The 18,924-nt window shown below is 34.9% G+C and overlaps 1 protein-coding gene across 1 annotated transcript in view; it reads left to right on the forward strand.

The window, feature by feature from the left end:
- TNKS (tankyrase) overlaps window positions 1-18,924 on the forward strand; it is a 212,390-nt gene that overhangs the window by 47,749 nt on the left and 145,717 nt on the right. Inside the window, exon 3 of the mRNA XM_041753371.1 lies at window positions 17,640-17,735. Coding sequence (XP_041609305.1) covers window positions 17,640-17,735 — 96 coding nt within the window. The remainder of the gene's footprint in view (window positions 1-17,639; window positions 17,736-18,924) is intronic.

Here is an 18,924-nt window from a genome sequence, read left to right on the forward strand (position 1 = left end):
CTAAGAAATGAACTTATTTTGCTAAGCCTATGAGATTCTGGAGCACTTTGTTATTGCAACATAACCTAGACTAGCTGGACTGAAAACACTGCTTTCAAAATTGAATTCAAAGTAAAGATAAACAATAAACGATTAAGAAGAATGACTTGTGTGGATGTCATTATGGACAAAAATATCTTGGAGATGGTCCCCAAATAGACCAGGGTCATATAAACACAGCTATTAAATTAAAATTGCTCTAATCAAAATAAATTTACTTTCTATCTAATGCAGCTGTAGGACCAGTCTCTTAAACTGAATCAAATATGGTGTGAACTTGAGTATGCTCCAGATACGTTAGTGCCTTGTCATATGCTTTTGTAGTATTTCACTTAGATCTTGCTTGGTCCTTCTTGCTTGTTAGTTCTCTGTGGAAAGGAACTAACAATAATCTTCCTCGTTCTTGTATTCTTATTGCCTATCATTGGTACTACGTGTATCCTCAAGAAATGTGTGTGGAATGACAAAGCAATTCATAAGAAGATAGCATGATTCTGTCTGGGCATTTTTGCCCAGTCTGTGTTAAAGAGGATAAGGAAGACAAGTAATTTTCCACTTCTTCTTGATTAGGTGATATTTTGAAGTACTTTTATTCTAAAGTTAGGTGAATTTGTAGTATGTCCTCATATTCATGGAAAATACAAAACACATTTTATGGTCAGATATATGTTATGTTTAGATTATCTGTCATTTGTTGTCAAATCATTGCTATTCTTCATTAGGATAGGTTTTTGAATATTGATTCCAGTCATGCATTGACTTCTAGTTATAGTGGGTCTTCTATAAAGAATGGGCAGTCAGGGCACCCCTGGTGGCGCAGCGGTTTAGTGCCACCTGCAGCCCTGGGTCTGATCCTGGAGACCCAGGTTTGAGTTCCGAGTCAGGCTCCCTGCATGACTTCTCCCTCTGCCTGTGTCTCTGCCTCTCAGTCTCTCTCTCTCTCTCTCTGAATAAATAAATTTTTTAAAAAAAGTTAAAAAAAAAAAAAAAAAGAATGGGCAGTCAGTTTCTGGTAGTACTTGTAGATTAAACCTTTGAATTGCTGTTGTCAGGAACTGAGGAATTGAAGTAGGGAGGGTGAAGAAAGAATAAGGTGATGGTGGCAAATGTAGCAAAAACTGCTGTGAGTGGATGATACATAATACAGTGCTTTCTTCTGAGGCTCATCAAAGTACTTAACCAAATTAATTTCACTATATTTATATCTTATGCACGAGACAGATGATTCACATTACCTACCATTTTGTCAGTGAGGAAAGGAGGAAGTTGTTACTTTCCAGTAGTCTGTAGAGCTGATATAAAGTTGTTAATAGAAATGTTTTCTTGAGAACTGAAAGTTCTCTCTGCTTAGTAAGATTTATTTGAGAATATATTTTAAGCATAAAAAATTAACTTCAGGCTTTAAATGTGCCAAATAAATTCTTTTTTAGTTTAGCTTTTTAGATCATATAATATTTAGCAAATTTAAAGTAGTATTCTTTAGCCTTATAAAAAAAAAACCTCACAACAAAATCTTAAAATAATCCATTTACTAAAACTTAAACCTAGTTTTTGTTACCATTAACGCACTCCTAAATTAATATCCCTCTCATAATTTCCAGATAACTCCATTTTCTATTATCTGCTCTTTAGAAAGAGATACTTATTTCCCTTGTATAAACTCTCTTGTGAATGGAGTTTTGCTTGATCACTCCGTGGTTACCTGTCCTTTGATGAAGTTAAAAGCTCTGGAACTTGGAATGCACTGGGGATGGGATTGGGAAGAATGAGATCAGTGCTGGACTGCCTTGGGTACATTCTTACCTCCTGTTATTTTAAACATAGTATCTCAAAATTAACTTTCTTAAAGCATTACTAGAAGTTTTGTCTTAACAGTATTACTAGAAGTAATAGGTGTTCATTAAAGAAGTTAGAAAATATACCCTTAACAACAGTCACACCTTATTTTATGGTAGCCATTAAATGAAAATTAGCTAAAATTTTAAAAATTAGAAACTTAGTTCCTCAGTTGCGCTAGTCACATTCAAGTGTCTAATAACCATATATGACTATTGGTTATCATATCATTGTGTGCAGATTATAGAAATTTCCATCACTGGGAATTTCTATTGAATAATATTGTTGGTCCCACTGTACCTGTGTGTGTGTGTGTGTGTGTGTGTATATAGTCCTTTTTAAATATAAAGATGGGATCATTCCATGCATAAAGTTTTCTTATTTTTTTCACTTTGTGTTGTGAATATATTTCATTATCAATGAGTGTTTTTTATCTAATCTCATTGTTAATGGCTGTCTCAAGAATTATATGGAAATAACTATTATTTTTAAATTGCTCACCCATATTAGACCATTTATAATATTTCTGATTTTCTACTTTTGTTTTATAAACAGTACTGTGGAGAATATCATTTTCATTAAATATATGTGTAAACCTTAACTACTCTAATATAAATTTCTGGAAAGCCACAACTTCTTAATAAGAACCAAAGAAATTGTAGCTGCTGAGGATCTCTGTTAGGGTTTTTGATTTAGCATATCACATTATTTATATGTCATTCATAAATGAGCGAGGTTAAGGAAGTAATTTCACCCATATTCCTTATTCCTTGCAAAAATTTACTGAAAATTCAGTGAAGTCCTTGAGAATATGATTCACTTGCTTTTGTTTCATGATTGTCTTTTTTCCCTTTTCCTGCCAGAATACCTCCCCTAGGCATTTTAAACACCAGTTTTCTGTATAAAAACTGAATTGGGATCTTTTAAACAAGTCTCAATATAGCATTTTCATAAAAAAGTAAAAGTTGGCAAAATTCCACACTTGCATCCTTAAAAAGGAGAAGAGCCAAGAATGATAGTAATCTTTCCCTTCTGAACAAATCCCCACTGACGGTGAACACCGTTAATCTTGATAACTTGCCCACTTAGATTCAACTGCATTCAAGAAAGAATATTTATGCATTTACCTGGTAATTTGGGACTACTTCAGTAGGCATTCTGGTTAATAGTGGTTAATATATATATATTTATATACAGATTTTTGTATTTGTTCATTGCAATTTATTAGAAATTCCAGAGTGAATACCTTCATTCTCCTCAGGCCTTAAGAAATATATCAAAGATGTTTAAATTAGGGGGAAAAAGGGGAACCCTGGGTGGCGCAGCGGTTTGGCGCCTGCCTTTGGCCCAGGGCGCGATCCTGGAGACCCAGGATCAAATCCCACGTCGGGCTCCCGGTGCATGGAGCCTGCTTCTCCCTCTGCCTGTGTCTCTGCCTCTCTCTCTCTCTCTCTCTCTCTCTCTCTCTCTCTGTGACTATCATAAATAAATAAAAATTAAAAAAAAAATAGGGGGAAAAAGTTCAAAAATCAAGAACAACAACAAAATAAGACCATATGCTTTTTTTGAAGTGATGCAAGAATTTGGAAATGGCTGAAATCTGCATATTAAAGAAATTAATTATACGTTATATTTACTTTTAGATTAACCATGTCTGATCCAGAACAGTCTGGATTTCAGGGAGATGATGCATGGCTTCAGTTTGAGGTTGTATGAAAATGCTACCTGAGGCAAATGCCTCATGTAATCAGTTCTCCCTTTACATGGTTATTGTGTTATCTAAAACGTGTGAATATTAAATCCGTGTCCTCGCTTTGTATAGTTCTGTGGTAACTGAGATTGCAGAACCAGGTCCAGAGGGAAAGAAAGACTTACAGAGCCCCTTCCAGTCCTCATTCTCAGCTGACCAAACTACAAAGAAAGTTAAGGATAATAATTACACTTCCAGGCTTTAAAAAATCTTAGGTATTCTTGTTTTAGTTCTTAAATTATTGGAATCTGTTAATTTTCTTTTTAAAATGGAGTAGATGTTAGACTTTTCATCTATAAACAGAATCCAGGAGTAAAGATATAAACCTTATTGTGAATTGTTTCATATTTTGCCCTTAGATATGGCAGTTACAAATAAGCCATTAAGAAATCCCACAGTGATAGGACTCCTGGGTGGCTCAAGTTGGTTAAGTGTCCAGCTCTTGGTTTCAGCTCAGGTCATGATATCAGGGGTGGTAAGATCCAGCCCCGTGTTGGGCTTGGTACTCATCCTGGAGTCTGCTTGAGATTCTCTTTCCTTCTCCTTTGCCCTCCTTCCCTGTGTGTGTGCGTGTTCTCTCATTAAATGGATAAATAAAATCTTTCAGAAAAAAGATATCCCACAGGTTATTCCAATATATATTTATTTTGTGTCAAGCCTGAGAATTTCTAAATTAGCTGTGTGGTACAAATAATCATGATTAGAGATAGAGGGCATGTATTTTTTATTTTGTCTTTTATTTACTGTGCCTATTTTGGGACACAGTTTTGAGTGTTGATCTTTAGAAAGAATATGCTTGAGCATGAGGTTTGAGGGAGCAAGAGCAGGAAGTATTCTAGTAGGTCTCCTAAAATGGAACCCGAGCTGCTATGGGTGTTTTTTCTGAGTCTTGGTGTCATGCTTTCCCACAGAGGGATTGTTGGATGGGATGAGAAAGAGGACATTGGTCATGGGAGTAGTAGATAAGGTATTTAGGACAAATGTAGAGATGTGCCTTTTAAGAATTCACCAAAGGAGAAGGAAGCTTGAATTACAGTTCTGGGGTGATTGTGCCTTGTACTTGTGTAGGATGATAAGGTAGAAATTAAACGCCTAGATTTAGTATTAGGTATGAATTCTACTTTACAGATTAAAAATTGTCATCTTGCACAAATAATTTAGTTGCTATGAGCCTCAATCTCTCATTTATAAAATGGGTATCCTGCATATTGCATTGGATTGTTAATGGAAGTTAAGTGAAATAATAAAGCAGGTAGAGCCTCAGTAAATGCTTGTTCCCATCTATTCTGTTTTCCCTCAGGTGACAACAGTAAGGTGTTTTTGTATAGGTGGGTTTTGTATTCTGACACTCAGTAAAAGCTTAGTAATGGACTGGGTGGCAGTTACCAAATGCTGTTCTTGGTTACCATCAATGCGAATTGGTTTATATCCTTTGTTTCACATGCTGTTTAATTTTTTAAACTTGAATTATGATTTAATAATTCAGAAAATCAGTTTTTTCCTCAACCTAGGGGAAAGGAACTGAGATGGGGTGTGAAAATGTGATTGAATAGTGTTATTGAAAATGCTGTAATATTGATTGGGAAGTGTGTGGGCAAAACAGGTGAAGGGGATTAAGAGATACCCTACCAGTTATAAAATAAGCTATGGGAATAAAAAGTAGAACAAAAGAGAAGAAGAAAGGAAAGAATATTGTTAATAGGATAATTTATCAAATCTGATAGAAAAACAAAAGTCAATTTAAAAAAATTATTTGGTGTATTTCCCAAAGAATAAAAACTTAAGAGTTACATTCTTTGTCTTTGTCAGATTGAAAGTACAACAGTACATAGAAATTCAGTCTGTTGAATCAATTCTCAGAGGTATAGGAAAATAGTAGTGATACAGTTTCTTAAACTAAAGTTCAAAGCAGAATCAGAATGTTATAGTATGGATTCAATTCTATGTTCCTTGCAGAAGATATTCTTATTTATTTATTTATTTATTTATTTATTTATTTATTTATTTATTTTTGGTGTTCAATTTGCCAACATATAGAATAACACCCAGTGCTCATCCCGTCAAGTGTCCCTTCAGTGCCCATCACCCAGTCACCCCCACCCCCTGCTCATCTCCCCTTCCACCACCCCCAGTTCGCTTCTCAGAGTTAGGAGTCCTTCATGTTCCGTCTCCCTTTCTGATATTTCCCACTCATTTTTTCTCCTTTACCCTTTATTCCCTTTCACTATTTTTTTATATTCCCCAAATGAATGAGACCATATAATGTTTGTCCTTCTTCAATTGACTTATTTCACTCAGCATAATACCCTCCAGTTCCAGAAGATATTTTTAAGTGTGTAACTTTAAACCTTGTATCTAGCGGTACTGAAATTAATTTTAATTGGCCTTAATGGTTTTTTTTTTTAATTTTTTATTTATTTATGATAGTCACAGAGAGAGAGAGAGAGGCAGAGACACAGGCGGAGGGAGAAGCAGGCTCCATGCACCGGGAGCCTGATGTGGGATTCGATCCCGGGTCTCCAGGATCGCGCCCTGGGCCAAAGGCAGGCGCCAAACCGCTGCGCCACCCAGGGATCCCCCTTAATGGTTTTTTAAAAAAATATTTATTTGTTTTTTTGACAGAAAAAGAGAGAGTGCACAAGCAAGAGGAGGGTCAAAGGGAGAGGGAGAGGGAGAGGGAGAAGCAGACTCCCCAATGCAGGGCTCCATCCCAGGAACCTGGGATCACTGCCTGAGCCAAAGGCAGATGCTTAATCAGCTCAGCTACCCAGCCACCCCTGCCTTCATGTTTATACTAATGGGAAGTTTGCCTGGAATACTAAGTCCTTGAGACCTTGAGAGATGGGTGATGATTTAGGGAAGGTTTCAGAAAGGTAGGTAGGGTCTGCCCTTCTCTCCCAGAGACAGACTGGGAAGCACCTTTGCATGTGGTCATTGTCCCTTAGAACTGTAAAAATTCTGTGATCCTGTTATAAACTTGCACAGTCAGACTAAAGCTATCTGCCTTCTTCCTTCTTGGTGTTGTTTCATTTAGCTGCATCTACTCAAGTTTTCGAAAAAGTAATCTCCCCCTAAATGAAGCATAAAACAATAATTGACTTGGCGCAAATGAATTCGCTGTTCCTTGGGCTCTTACCATTTTGCCTTTATTTCAATATAACAGATATATTTTTAGTACTTTCTGTGTGCATGATTCTGTTTTTGAAAGGCAGATGAAAAGATCCTGATTGAAGGGGCAGGGTGTTTGTTGAGTCCCTATTATATACCAAGAACCAAGCTAGGTTTATATATATTGTCTCACTTAATTATAACAACAATTCTCTGAGGAAGGTAGTATTGTATGAAAGAGGAGATTGAGATTGACAGAGGTGAAGTAACTTGTGTAAGGTCAGACAATGCAAAGGACAGCATTTTTATAAAACCCAGATTTGTCTGACTCCTGGACAGTATTTTCTTTTAGACTTGACTCTCTGGGGTTTCCAGGTAGAAAAAGATATCCTTTGTTATAATCATTCTTATATCCATTCCAGGGCCTGCTTTATCTTAAACTGTGGCTTGTGTAAACAGATAATGCGATTTCACAGATGTATTGTGGCCTGACTTAACTCTATTGCAAAAAGTTATGTCATTGATCTGGTTCTAAAATTCTATATATACATACAGAATGATCTGTTTCTAAGTTACTCTAGATGCAATGAATCTTTTAAAAAATTCTTGATTTTCTGTATTTATAGGTCAACTTGACAATGGGAGCAAAATCTAAGTGGAGGATTCTTTTATTATAAAATTTCATGCTAAAATTTGATTATAACTTTTCTTTTATGTGAATTCAGTAAATTTTTATTTACTTGGATTAATTTTCTGAATAAATATTTTCTAATATCTCAGGTGTACATTATAGTGATCCCTGTGGTAAGTCTAGTTACCATCTGTTACCAAAGTTATTACAATATTATCAAGAATCTACCCCATGCTGTGCTTTACATCCTTGTGGCTTATTTATTTGATAACTGGAATTTTGTACCTCTTAATCTTCTTTGCCTTAATCACATGCTTCCTATGTGCTGGGTACTGTTCTAAGGATTCCTCAAATATCTATTCCTTTTGTCCTCCTAATAACCCCATGAGGTAGGTACAGTTATTATCCACTTTTTTTGCAGATGAGAAAATGAAAGAGCAGAGAGGTGAAGTAGCATCCAGGGCCCCAAAACTGGGAGGTGTCAGAACCAGGACTCTAACCTGTGTCATGTAGTTCAGGAGGACCAGCGCTTCACCACAGCTGGGTACTTAACTGCTTAACTAGGATGTTTTGCCATTAGTAAGTGAAGCAGACTTACAGAGAATTTGATTTTTTTGAACTTTTTAAAAAAAAGAAATATCGTCTTATTTTTCTCCAGTAAGATATGTGGAAAGAAGTAATAAGTAGGCATCTTAATTAGATACAAAAAGGCAAGTGAAATTAAGGGGAAATTAAGTAATGTATCACAAGCATGCTAGCTCTAGATATGGACAGAACTCTGAATTTTTAGTGGTTTCTGTATGAGAGGTAAAGACTAAAAAAAAGTAGGATTAAAAATTTGGACTTTTACACAATAGAAGGCTATTTCTGGACTATTTTACTTAAGAGTCGTTTCTACAGTCTTAGCATTATATAATCTGGATCTGGGTTCTTTATCACATGTAGTTGTTGTAACTATTTTGTTCTAGCCTGTGGCTTTTCTTTTCAGGTTCATAATTGTGTCTTTTGAAAAACAAAATTTTAATTGATGAACTACAATTTATCAATTTTTTTATAGTTAGACCCTTTTTATCTTAAATATTTTCTGTCTCAAGGTCATGAAGATTTTCTTCCATGTTTTATCCTATAGGTTTTATTGTTTTAACTTTTTATTTAAGTATATGGCTTATTTGGAGTTAATTTGTATAGTGTGAGGTAAGAATCAAACTTTGTGTTTTTCCTTTTTCTTATATATGTAGATAACGTTTGCTGCTCTATCATGATTTGTTCAAAAGATTATTTTTTTCATCATTGTATTACTTTGCCTTCTTTACAGAAAAATCAATTGACCATACATGAATTGGTCTGTTTTCTTTCCTATTGATCTTTTCTATTCATCTATTTTTATCCCAATAATTCATTGTTATAATTATTATAGCTTTAAAATAAATCTTAAAATTGGATAGAATGATTCCTTTAACTTTTCAAATCAAAAATGTCCAACTTGGTTCTTAGATTATCTCTCTCTGTATACTTTTTCATACTATATTTTCCTTCAATTCTTTGAATTCATAATAATTGCTTTAAAGTCTTTATCTGCTAAGTAACATCTGGGCCATCTTGGATAAGATTTCTTTTGACTTTTTGTTTTGTTTTGTTTTGTTTTGTTTTGTTTTGTTTTTCTTGACTGTGGATCACATTTCCCTTTTTCTTTATATGTCTAATAATTTTCTTATCCAATAGATTATTGTAGGAGGCTACAATGTTATTTTTTTTTTCTATCCTGCTCTGAGAATTTTTATTCTTGTTTTAGCAGAGAGTTTGGTTGCTGGCAAGTCACCCTGAACTTCTAGATACTTGGGTTTATGGTTTGTTACTACATTTCTGTGGAAAGCCCAAGGTGTTCCTTAAAAATCTTTATCATAGTAGGATTCAATGTTCATTTGTCTCCTCTGCAGATCTTGTTGAGGTTTGGTTTTAGAATTTATTAGGATTTTTTTTTTTTTTTTTTTTTTGCACTCTGAAGAGCTTTTGTTTATAGGGTCATATATAACATTGAGAAATCAAAACTACAAACTTCATAAAGTTACTGATATATTTAGCAGATAGCAAATTAACTATATGTTGATAGGAATAACATTTTTACAAAAAATAACTATGTTTTCCAAAACAAAAAAGTTAGCGAAAATACTGGCATTAATGCAAATAATCTTTATCTGGCTTAATCAGAGTCAGGTGGATCCTCATATCTGCTTCTATGTGCAGTATGTTCTAACGAAGTAGATTCAGATTTTAGTTGGAAGAGGGAAATGTATTTAATAACATTTTAAAAATAATTGTGAATATTCTTTGATATCTCTATCCAAACATGACAAATTGTAGTTTCTAAATGGATAATTGCAGTTATGGATAAACCATAACAGAAAACTTTTCATTTTCTATAACATTACAGTGCATTAGTCTGTGTTGCACTTTGAAAGAATCTGTTCCCAAACCTGATTTTGTAACAATTTCCATTGGTCATTTTGAAAATATTGATTCATTGAGTTAGGATTCCAAAATGTTGACACATTTTATTTTATTTTATTTTTTATTTTTATTTTTTTTTAAATTTTTATTTATGATAGTCACAGAGAGAGAAGGAGAGAGAGGCAGAGACATAGGCAGAGGGAGAAGCAGGCTCCATGCATCGGGAGCCCGATGTGGGATTCGATCCCGGGTCTCCAGGATCGTGCCCTGGGCCAAAGGCAGGCGCCAAACCACTGCGCCACCCAGGGATCCCTGTTGACACATTTTAAATACTATATTTAAAAAGTACATTCCTTATATTGATGTCTGCAGAAAATTGTATTTACATTATAAGTTCGAGTTCATGTAGGTAGATAAAAAATTTTACAAAATTCTAATTTTTGCTTGAACGCTTAAATTTTATTATTGACATTTTAAAAATACCTGTCAGATACCCAAGTCTGAGTGACCATAGTATTTCTGTTCATATTTCTTTTAATTAAAAATGTTGCAAAAAAAAAAAAAATGTTGCATAATGACAAAAGTGGCTAGTTCAGCTTACAGACTCAGTAATCACACAAGTCCTTTAACTGAGACAACTTTTATTTCTTTGATAGGCAAAAGTCCTTTCTGCATGTTTCAATTCTTCACAGAGAACATTATAAAGATGTGGTCAAGATTTAATAAAATTAATAATTTATACTGTCATTAAGGGCATCCTGAAATGAAACTGCCTTTTTTTTTTTTTTTTTTAAGGCAGTTGCATGGTAGTGAAGAATGCAGTGATCACTAGTATAGTTTGGTGCCACTGTCTTGATTTTGTACTAAGTTACCAGCAATTTTGTTACTTTTGTACCATCAGTGCAAATGTTAACAACAGTGAAAGGAGAAAATTTAGTGACATTGTAGACACCTAGGGTAGGTGTTTATTCATAACTAAGATAGCCTTTTGTTTTCTCAGATCTGCACCAACTGTATTTAGGAGGTATTTTTAGAATCTCTATACTTTCTTAAAACCAGACTTTCAGTTTCTCTCAGCACTACTTTCTCCCCTAGTACTTTTTGACCTCAGCTAACTCTGTTATGTGCTCAACCCTAATAGCAGCTATGGTCTTGTCTTAACACAAACTATACAGGCCAGCCACAGCCTTGTTACCACCAGGGGACCCTTACACAGACATCTGAACCCTGCTCTCTGTATACTCCCTCCTCTCCAGTTTTTTATTCTATAGATTCCAACCAGTTTATCTACTCCAAATTCAGATCTCTTGTCTTTTCAGCTCAGCATGGCCACCATGTTCTGCTCTGATTCTAGTTGTAAACAGGTGGTTGCCAAATTGTCTCAGGAAGAGAGTTGAATGATTATGGTACCCATCATTTGAGTTTCCTTTCTTTCAAAGAGCACAGTTTAACGCAACTGTTGACCACTGCCTTCAATTAGTTGCTTCATGTATTTTGTCCAGTTTTATCATTATTTACATTAGGGTGAAAGGGCTAGTCGGCTACTGTTACTCTGTTTTGGCTAGAAACCAAAGCTCTCATTTTTTATTTAAGTTAATTGTATTTTTATTTCTAGAGATTCTTTTTGGTTGTTTTACAAATTTGCCTTATCACTTTTTATAGTTTCATCTAACTTAGATATTTCAGCTTGTCTTTTATTTCATTAGACAAGGTAAGAATAGTTCTTTTTATATTATATCTGGTAGTCCTTTCTGGTATCTGAAGTTTCTGTGGGTCTGTTTTTTGTGATATTTATTGATGTTAGTTGTTGCTTTTGCATTTCAGATAACCTCTGTACCTGGTTATCTTGGCTATGTGCTGGGCATTTTACTATAAATTTATTTATAGGACTAATTTTTTTGCCCTTTGATGAAGGTACCTTCCCCTGAGAGGATGGATATTTATGTTTGCCAGATACCCTGATGTTACTGACAATCTGGGATCACCTTAAAATCAAATTCAAGGCTTCAGATAATTTGGACATAAAGTTTTCCAACCAGAGATATGATTCTGTACTAGAGTGAATTCACATCACTTTATCTTCATCCTGAGGATATAGTGCTTTTTGTGTGGGGACAGTCTATGTTAGGATCTTGTTCAATCAATCAATGATTGCTGTTCCCTTTGCCCTATGAGACATTGAAAGGATAGCTTGTATTTTTCTGTATTAATAATTGCTTTGAGAACAAAGGCAGTTCCCATACATGTTTTCCTCTGGATTCCCATTTGTGCCTTAGTTTTGGGCTAATAATTCTCTATCTCCTTAGCTCTTAGATGGTTTTAAGAAGTTATATTTTTCTTTCAAATCTAGTTCTATTCATTATTTGTAGCCTAAAGATTGGTCAGCCAATACTGAAACAAGAAATTGTTGCATGTAAGTAAGCCATACAGTATACTACATAGGATCTTGCTGGTTACTTGAATTTTCATGTTTACTGTTAGTGATAAATCAACTCTTGATGATTTTTTAAAATAAAATACAGTAGTTTACTTTTATGCCATAGTAAGTAAAGTGTATCTTGAATGAAAAGATAAATGGCTTCTTAAAAACTATGTATAGTAGGGCAGCCCGGGTGGCTCAGTGGTTTAGCGCTGCCTTTAGCCCAGGACCTGATCCTGGGGACCACGTCGGCTACTCCAGTCCCACGTTGGGCTCCCTGCATGGAGCCTGTTTCTCCCTCTGCCTGTATCTTTGCCTCTCTCTCTCTCTCTCTCTCTCTCTCGTGAATAAATAAACTTTTAAAAAATATGCATAGTATATAAATATGTACAGTATTAGAGTAGTATAATACTATGCCATTACATAGTATTATACAATTATAATGTACCTCCCTGGGAGAGGCAGTTGAACCATGTATCAACCACAGAATGTCATATGTATCACTTAGAAAAAATGTCTTCTAAAAGCCATGTGTATTGGTGAGAGTCTTATACATTGAAGATTGCGGGTAGTTAAAGTTTGGTCCCTTGGTATTTTACTATAAAATTAGGTCTTAATTGCTAAAAAAATCTAATGAATTTAGTCCTTTGTGTGATTCAATTTTGGAAGCTCAGTCAAATGAATATCTCTATTCTTAAAGAGTAGGATGACTATGAAACACATTTTAGCATAAACATAACTTCTTTTACAGTTGAGTGTTCATTTTGAGGGATGGTTCTAAAACTATTAATGAAGCTCTGAAATTCACATAACAAAGAATTTACAATGTTTTAATAGAAAATTCCTACTTTTTTTTGGCAGGGTGGCTCAGCGGTTTAGTGCCGCCTTCAGCCCAGGGCGTGATCCTGGAGACCCGGGATTGAGTCCCACGTTGGGCTCCCTGCACGGAGCCTGCTTCTCCCTCTGCTTGTGTCTCTGCCTCTCTCTCTCTCTCTCTCTCATAAATAAATAGATAAAATCTTAAAAAAAAAAAAAAAGAAAATTGCTAGTTTTTATAGTGAAAACTATACTAAATATATTATAGTAGCACTTTTTATTTTTCTAGGAATTTGACAGGATGAAGCTTTGCACACATGTAGGAATATTTTCTTTTTATTTGGAACAATTAAAATGATATGAATGCTTTCAATTTAATAGTTTTGAGGAATGAAACAATTTCAGTCTGTACTGTTTGTTGGTCACAGGGTAAAGACGTGAATCTGGCTCACTGTAGATGAATGCTTGCACCAGAAATAGGAAAATCACATGTCCTTGCCATAAGCTCTTTTGAGTATGACATTTTGAATATTGTAATCCTACCTTAGTTTTAACTATCTGTTGTTATGCCAGCTGCTTTTTTTTTCCATACCCCTAAACTCAAAAGGAGATAAATGGATTTGAGATACATCACTCAAACAATTGGATACAGTTAAGTCATTTGTGATTCCAGATTTGATGTGACCTACTTGGTTAAAGATAGTACAAGGAGATTTTTTTTTTTTTTTTTTACAAGGAGATTTTGAATGGCCACAGTAGTCTTGAATTTATGTACTGAATGTTACTCAGATTTTAGTTTTTTTGTTTTTCTTTTAAAGCTTATTTTGTTTATTGTTTGTACATTTTGGGAACTTTGCTTCAGACATTTGTGCGACTTTTGAAGGAGAAATTTGTTTTATATTAGTGTCTTGTCAGTGTATATTGATGTTACAAGATGAAATTCTAATTGTATTATGTATTAGATGTCATATTTTATTACTATTTGGTAGCTCAGAACTCTGAAAGCAAAATTTGAAGCAGCCAGAATTGAGAGTTCTACATATCACCAGTTCAAAAGTAGGCTGACATTGTTGGAAGCCATTATTGTTACTTTGCCCTGATGTATGTGCTGTTCATCTGGTGTTAGAAAATAGGGAAACTTCCCCATAGAGAATAGTGTGAAACAACAATTTGATTGGGGGAATTTCTTGGGAGTAGCTTGGGACATTTTAGTATGTACCTAACAACTTACACTGATAATGGGCTCAACTTTGAGTTTTGTTTTTGTTAAAGCGTTAAGGTAAATGAAAAATAATTTTTTAAAATTTTTATTTAGAGGGTGGGGAAGGAAAAAATTCTACTTGAAATAACTTTTTTTTTTTTTTTTAAACTAAGATTTCAGGTCATAATGCTTTAGATCTTTAGCTATAACTCTACCTAAGATATCTAGAAATCACCTGTCTAGTCCAGCTCCTTCACTTTATTGATCTGGAACTCTGGCCCAGAGAATTTTACATGTGCCCTGGCTCATTGCTTCTCAAACTGTATGTGATAGAAGACCAGTTTTCATCCTGTCTAGTACGTGGCAGGCCAATAATTTTGTAAAGTATAGTAAAAATGAAATACTAGAGAAAGTAATTTTAAAATAACATACACAATTCTAAGTGCTTCCTCTTAATTTCTGTACTTATTTCAATGTAGCTGGATTGCAAAGAGCTCTAGACTAGAATAGTCCATAGACCGTACTTTGTATATCACTGCCCAAGGTTGGAGCTGGCAAAACTGTGACCTATGGGCCAAATACAGCACACCCCTTGCTTTTTGTGTATCCTGTAAGCTAAGAATTGTTTTTACATTTGTAAATGATTTTTTAAAAATCACCATACTAGTATTTTTGTGACACTTGAAAATTACACAAAACATATACTTCACTATCCATAAATAAAATTTTATTGGAACACGCATTCTTGTAAGTATTGTCTGTGGCTACTTTCTGCTTAAGGATGAGGTTGAGGCAGGGATGAGTAGTTGAGACAGAGACCATAATGGTCTGCAGAATCTTATCTATTTACTATCTGACCCTTTACAGAAAAAGTGAAGATCCAAAGAGTTGGCTCTAGGACAGAGCATTGAATTAGTAGTTAGTGGTAGAAGTGAGAGTATAAATAAAGTTTACATTTACAAATGGGCTCTCGATATTGTCATTAGCTGCTGGGTAATGTCAGGCTCAGTGCTTAGCGCAATTGCATGCCACTCTGTTCTCATGTAATCTTCCCAGCACTGCCCTTTTATACAAGTCAGAGAAAGTTAGCTTTCTTTTAGTTAGAGATGCCCTTTTGTCCCCCAAACTCTTAACTCTACTGAGTTTTGTTTTTTATTAACTGCTATCTAGTTACTTAAAAATGGTTGAATATTTTCTGGTGTGGATTTTGTTATAAGCGTCTGGTTCAGAAAATTCAACTTCTTTTTCCCTGTTGGCTGCATTACTCAGCCAGTGATGTTTCTGTACATTTAGGTCTGATGGAAGAAATACCTGGGACTCAAAATCTTTAGAAAACAGATTTCTAGTAAAAAGATTACCGCTTTAAAAGTTACCCAAAATAAAGCAAAAATGTAGCTGAACTATAATGGCAGATCTCTACTGTAAAATAGCAGAGATATAATAGATACTAGCTACAACAAAAAAGATGAACTCTGGAGGAACAATAGGCTTTCAGTTTTTTTGCTTCTACCTAGTAAGCTGCAAAATAAATGCTCCCATCATATTATTGTCAGGCCTTGTTAAATTAACATAGTGCTGTACTTGTTTAGAGTAGGGTCTGAAGTTCTGAAAGTATGCAGTAAAAATCTGCATTTCATGGTAGCTGTTACTTCTTTGTTTTCCTGCCCTTTGCATGTGATCAGTGAGCAACTAAGTAAAGATAAAGGGATAGCTGTCAGCTTGACATTTGATACAATGAGGTTGCTTCATGATCAAGACCCTTTATAAGCCAAACCTTCATGTTGGGATTTCTTCCTGGAATTAAAAACAAAAAAACAAAAAACCCCACAAAACTGTTGCCATGAAAGCTTATTCATTATGATGAAAGAATAACTACAGTTTGATATTGTGACACTTTTTTATTCTACTAGCTCTTGAGTCAGTTTGCAAACATCTGGAAAATAATTATGATTGCTTGCATTCAAGGGTGAAATAATATAGAAAGTCTTGGCAGGATCTCTCAGCCAAGAATCTGGCTAGTTTTTACTATTCCAAATCTGAAAGTAGCCAAGATTGAATTGCAAGAGGTGCTGATGTACACTGTTGCAGCAGCTGCGTCCTAATTCTAGATAAGGGTATTCCTTTGTACATTATAATAAAGCCATTGACAAGATGGCTGTGGATTAAGGGAAGGGGAAGAGCTTTATAAACAGTAGGACTTATTACTTAGTAATATATGAGGATTGCCTTCCGAATATTCCAAAGGAATGTAGGTACTTTCGCTTGGAACTGTGAATGAATGAATGAAAATTCAGGACTCATCAACTGAAGCGGCTCAGATATTTTTTATATAACATGTCTTTAACTGCTTATTTGAATTTAATATTTCTGCTTTGTTTTAAATTTATATTGTAGGATAGTGGTAAATGGTAACAGCTACTGTTCTCCTCTCAGGAGTACACAAAATCTTAACTATTTGAACTGTTAGAATAACTTGGAATTCAACCTTGCTTGTTTGAACTAGTTTTTAATGTATTTATTAGCTTCACCATTGGTTGGGTAGCATTACAGCGACACCCAGCCCCCCAACCCCCATACACTCACATACCAGATGTGGTTGAGAAATGTTTTGGGTTAATAAATTATTACATCTGGATATTACTTAAAATAGTGCTTCTCTCTTTGGGGAGCCTCCATGTCTAAGAATTCTCTGTAGCCACTTTCTACCTAATATAATGTGTGCAGCATTCATTCTTTAGCATATATTATAGTGATTGAGTTTCTATTCCTAAACCTTTTTTATGGAAAGAATTATTGTGCAAGGCAGTTTTTTTTTTTTGCAGCTTGACTGCAGGGGACCAGAGTTGCATGCATTACCATGTCTGTTAAACTTCTTGGAAGCAAGCCAGTGTGTTATGGTGAGTTTCATATGTAAGCAGTGAGCCACTAAAAGGCTTGCACAGTATTACAACTATTCTGAGGAGAGGAAGCGTTAGGAAATTCAGCAGTAAAGCAGCAGCAACAAGCAGCCACGGTGGTAGTAAAGAGAGGGAGGTTCATGGTTAGCATATTTCCCGGGGTGAGACCGTGAGCACACAGCTCCCCATTCTGCTGCCTGAAAGAGGCAAACCCAGACCATCTATTGCAAGATCTTTCTAGTTTCATGTTTATGATGTTAAGTCATGTGATAATACTGTACCACAAGTTGCCAACTTTGCTTTACTCTAGAGAGGATCCTTTGCTGCAGTGCTTTTTTTCCACCTTTCTGTTGCTTGCTTTCTTCTTTTTTTCTCTTGAAAGAGAAAAAACTGTGCAATGTATGTTTACGCCTACACCATGCCGAGGCGACACTTACCAGTAAATAATCTTTGTATCCCCGAGGTAAGATACTGTTTCTGCTTTCCTTGCACAGTGCTGCTGCAGCACGGAGCTGATCCAAACATCCGGAACACTGATGGGAAATCAGCCCTGGACCTGGCCGATTCTTCAGCAAAAGCTGTCCTTACAGGTAAGAAAACAGAGTTTTCTACCAAATTATTTTATCTGTGGAACTCTTAGCTTGATTTTATGAAATTGTCATGCACTGAATTTTATTTTCCTAGTGGTGAAGCTCAACAAATATATATGTCATTATCTCTACTTTATTATTGATTGGCTGTATTAACTGTCTCATTAATTTCTATGCTATTATAAGCGGAAGCAATAAGACTGTTTATTCTTAGAATATATGAGAATTACAGCATTTAATTGATAACATGCATTATACACTCATATTTGAGTCCTTTTTTATGGTTTAGATTGTAATCTTGCTGTACCTCATCTTCTCAGTTGATTTCTTTTGAAGACCTTCACCATTGAACAAGCAAGGGCATTTGTATTACTTTATAAAAGTAGTTTTGATTGGAAAGACAACCTGCTGCCTTATTACTCAGATCAATAGTTAAATAAAATACGTTGCTGCTCCTCCCTTGCCTTTCTGTTTGTATTTCTACCCTATCTTCTCACTTGCCTGTGACAGCTACGTACTTCATAGATAAGGCAATGTATTATCTTTTCATTTCAAATCATGAAAATTTGGGGCTTAAGTATTGGTTTTATCAAGGCAAATGTAAAGAAGCAGCAAAAGAGGAAATGCTAGAGTAGAAAGGCTGTCTCATAATATAGAAAATACTGCTATAAGTGATATGATATTGAGTAACTATTTTCATTGATCTTCATTCTCAAAATGCTGCATTGGGTCTATTTTTGTTTTTATTCTTAGCATCTGAGTTTTGCTGCCTTTGCCTTTTACCTAACTGACCTTTGTAATCTGGAGCCTCTGTCACTGCAGTGCTAACAGTATTGTTTTAGGTTGTGGGAAAGTAAATGACTTTTACCTTCCTTTTAAATTTGCCCGTGTTGGAAGAAAATAAATCTTATGTTCACTTTTAAGTTTAGAGTACATGCTGTGCATTTTTATCAACGATTCTGAGGTGAATGGAAAATGTTTATATATAGAAAGCTTTGAAAATCTGTGGAATTTTGCTTAATTACTCTGCACAGAATGACAACTTTCACTATGTTAAAATTAAGATAATCTCTGCTGAATCAAAGCAATATGACTTTTCTCAATTAATTGATTAAGTGATTTGACTAAGTGAATTAGTTAAGTGATTTGGTTGCTGAGTCAAGATAACATCCGCTAGAGGAACAGAGCT

This window comes from Vulpes lagopus, chromosome 4 (genome assembly GCF_018345385.1).
Source record: "Vulpes lagopus strain Blue_001 chromosome 4, ASM1834538v1, whole genome shotgun sequence".
Taxonomy (NCBI): domain Eukaryota; kingdom Metazoa; phylum Chordata; class Mammalia; order Carnivora; family Canidae; genus Vulpes; species Vulpes lagopus.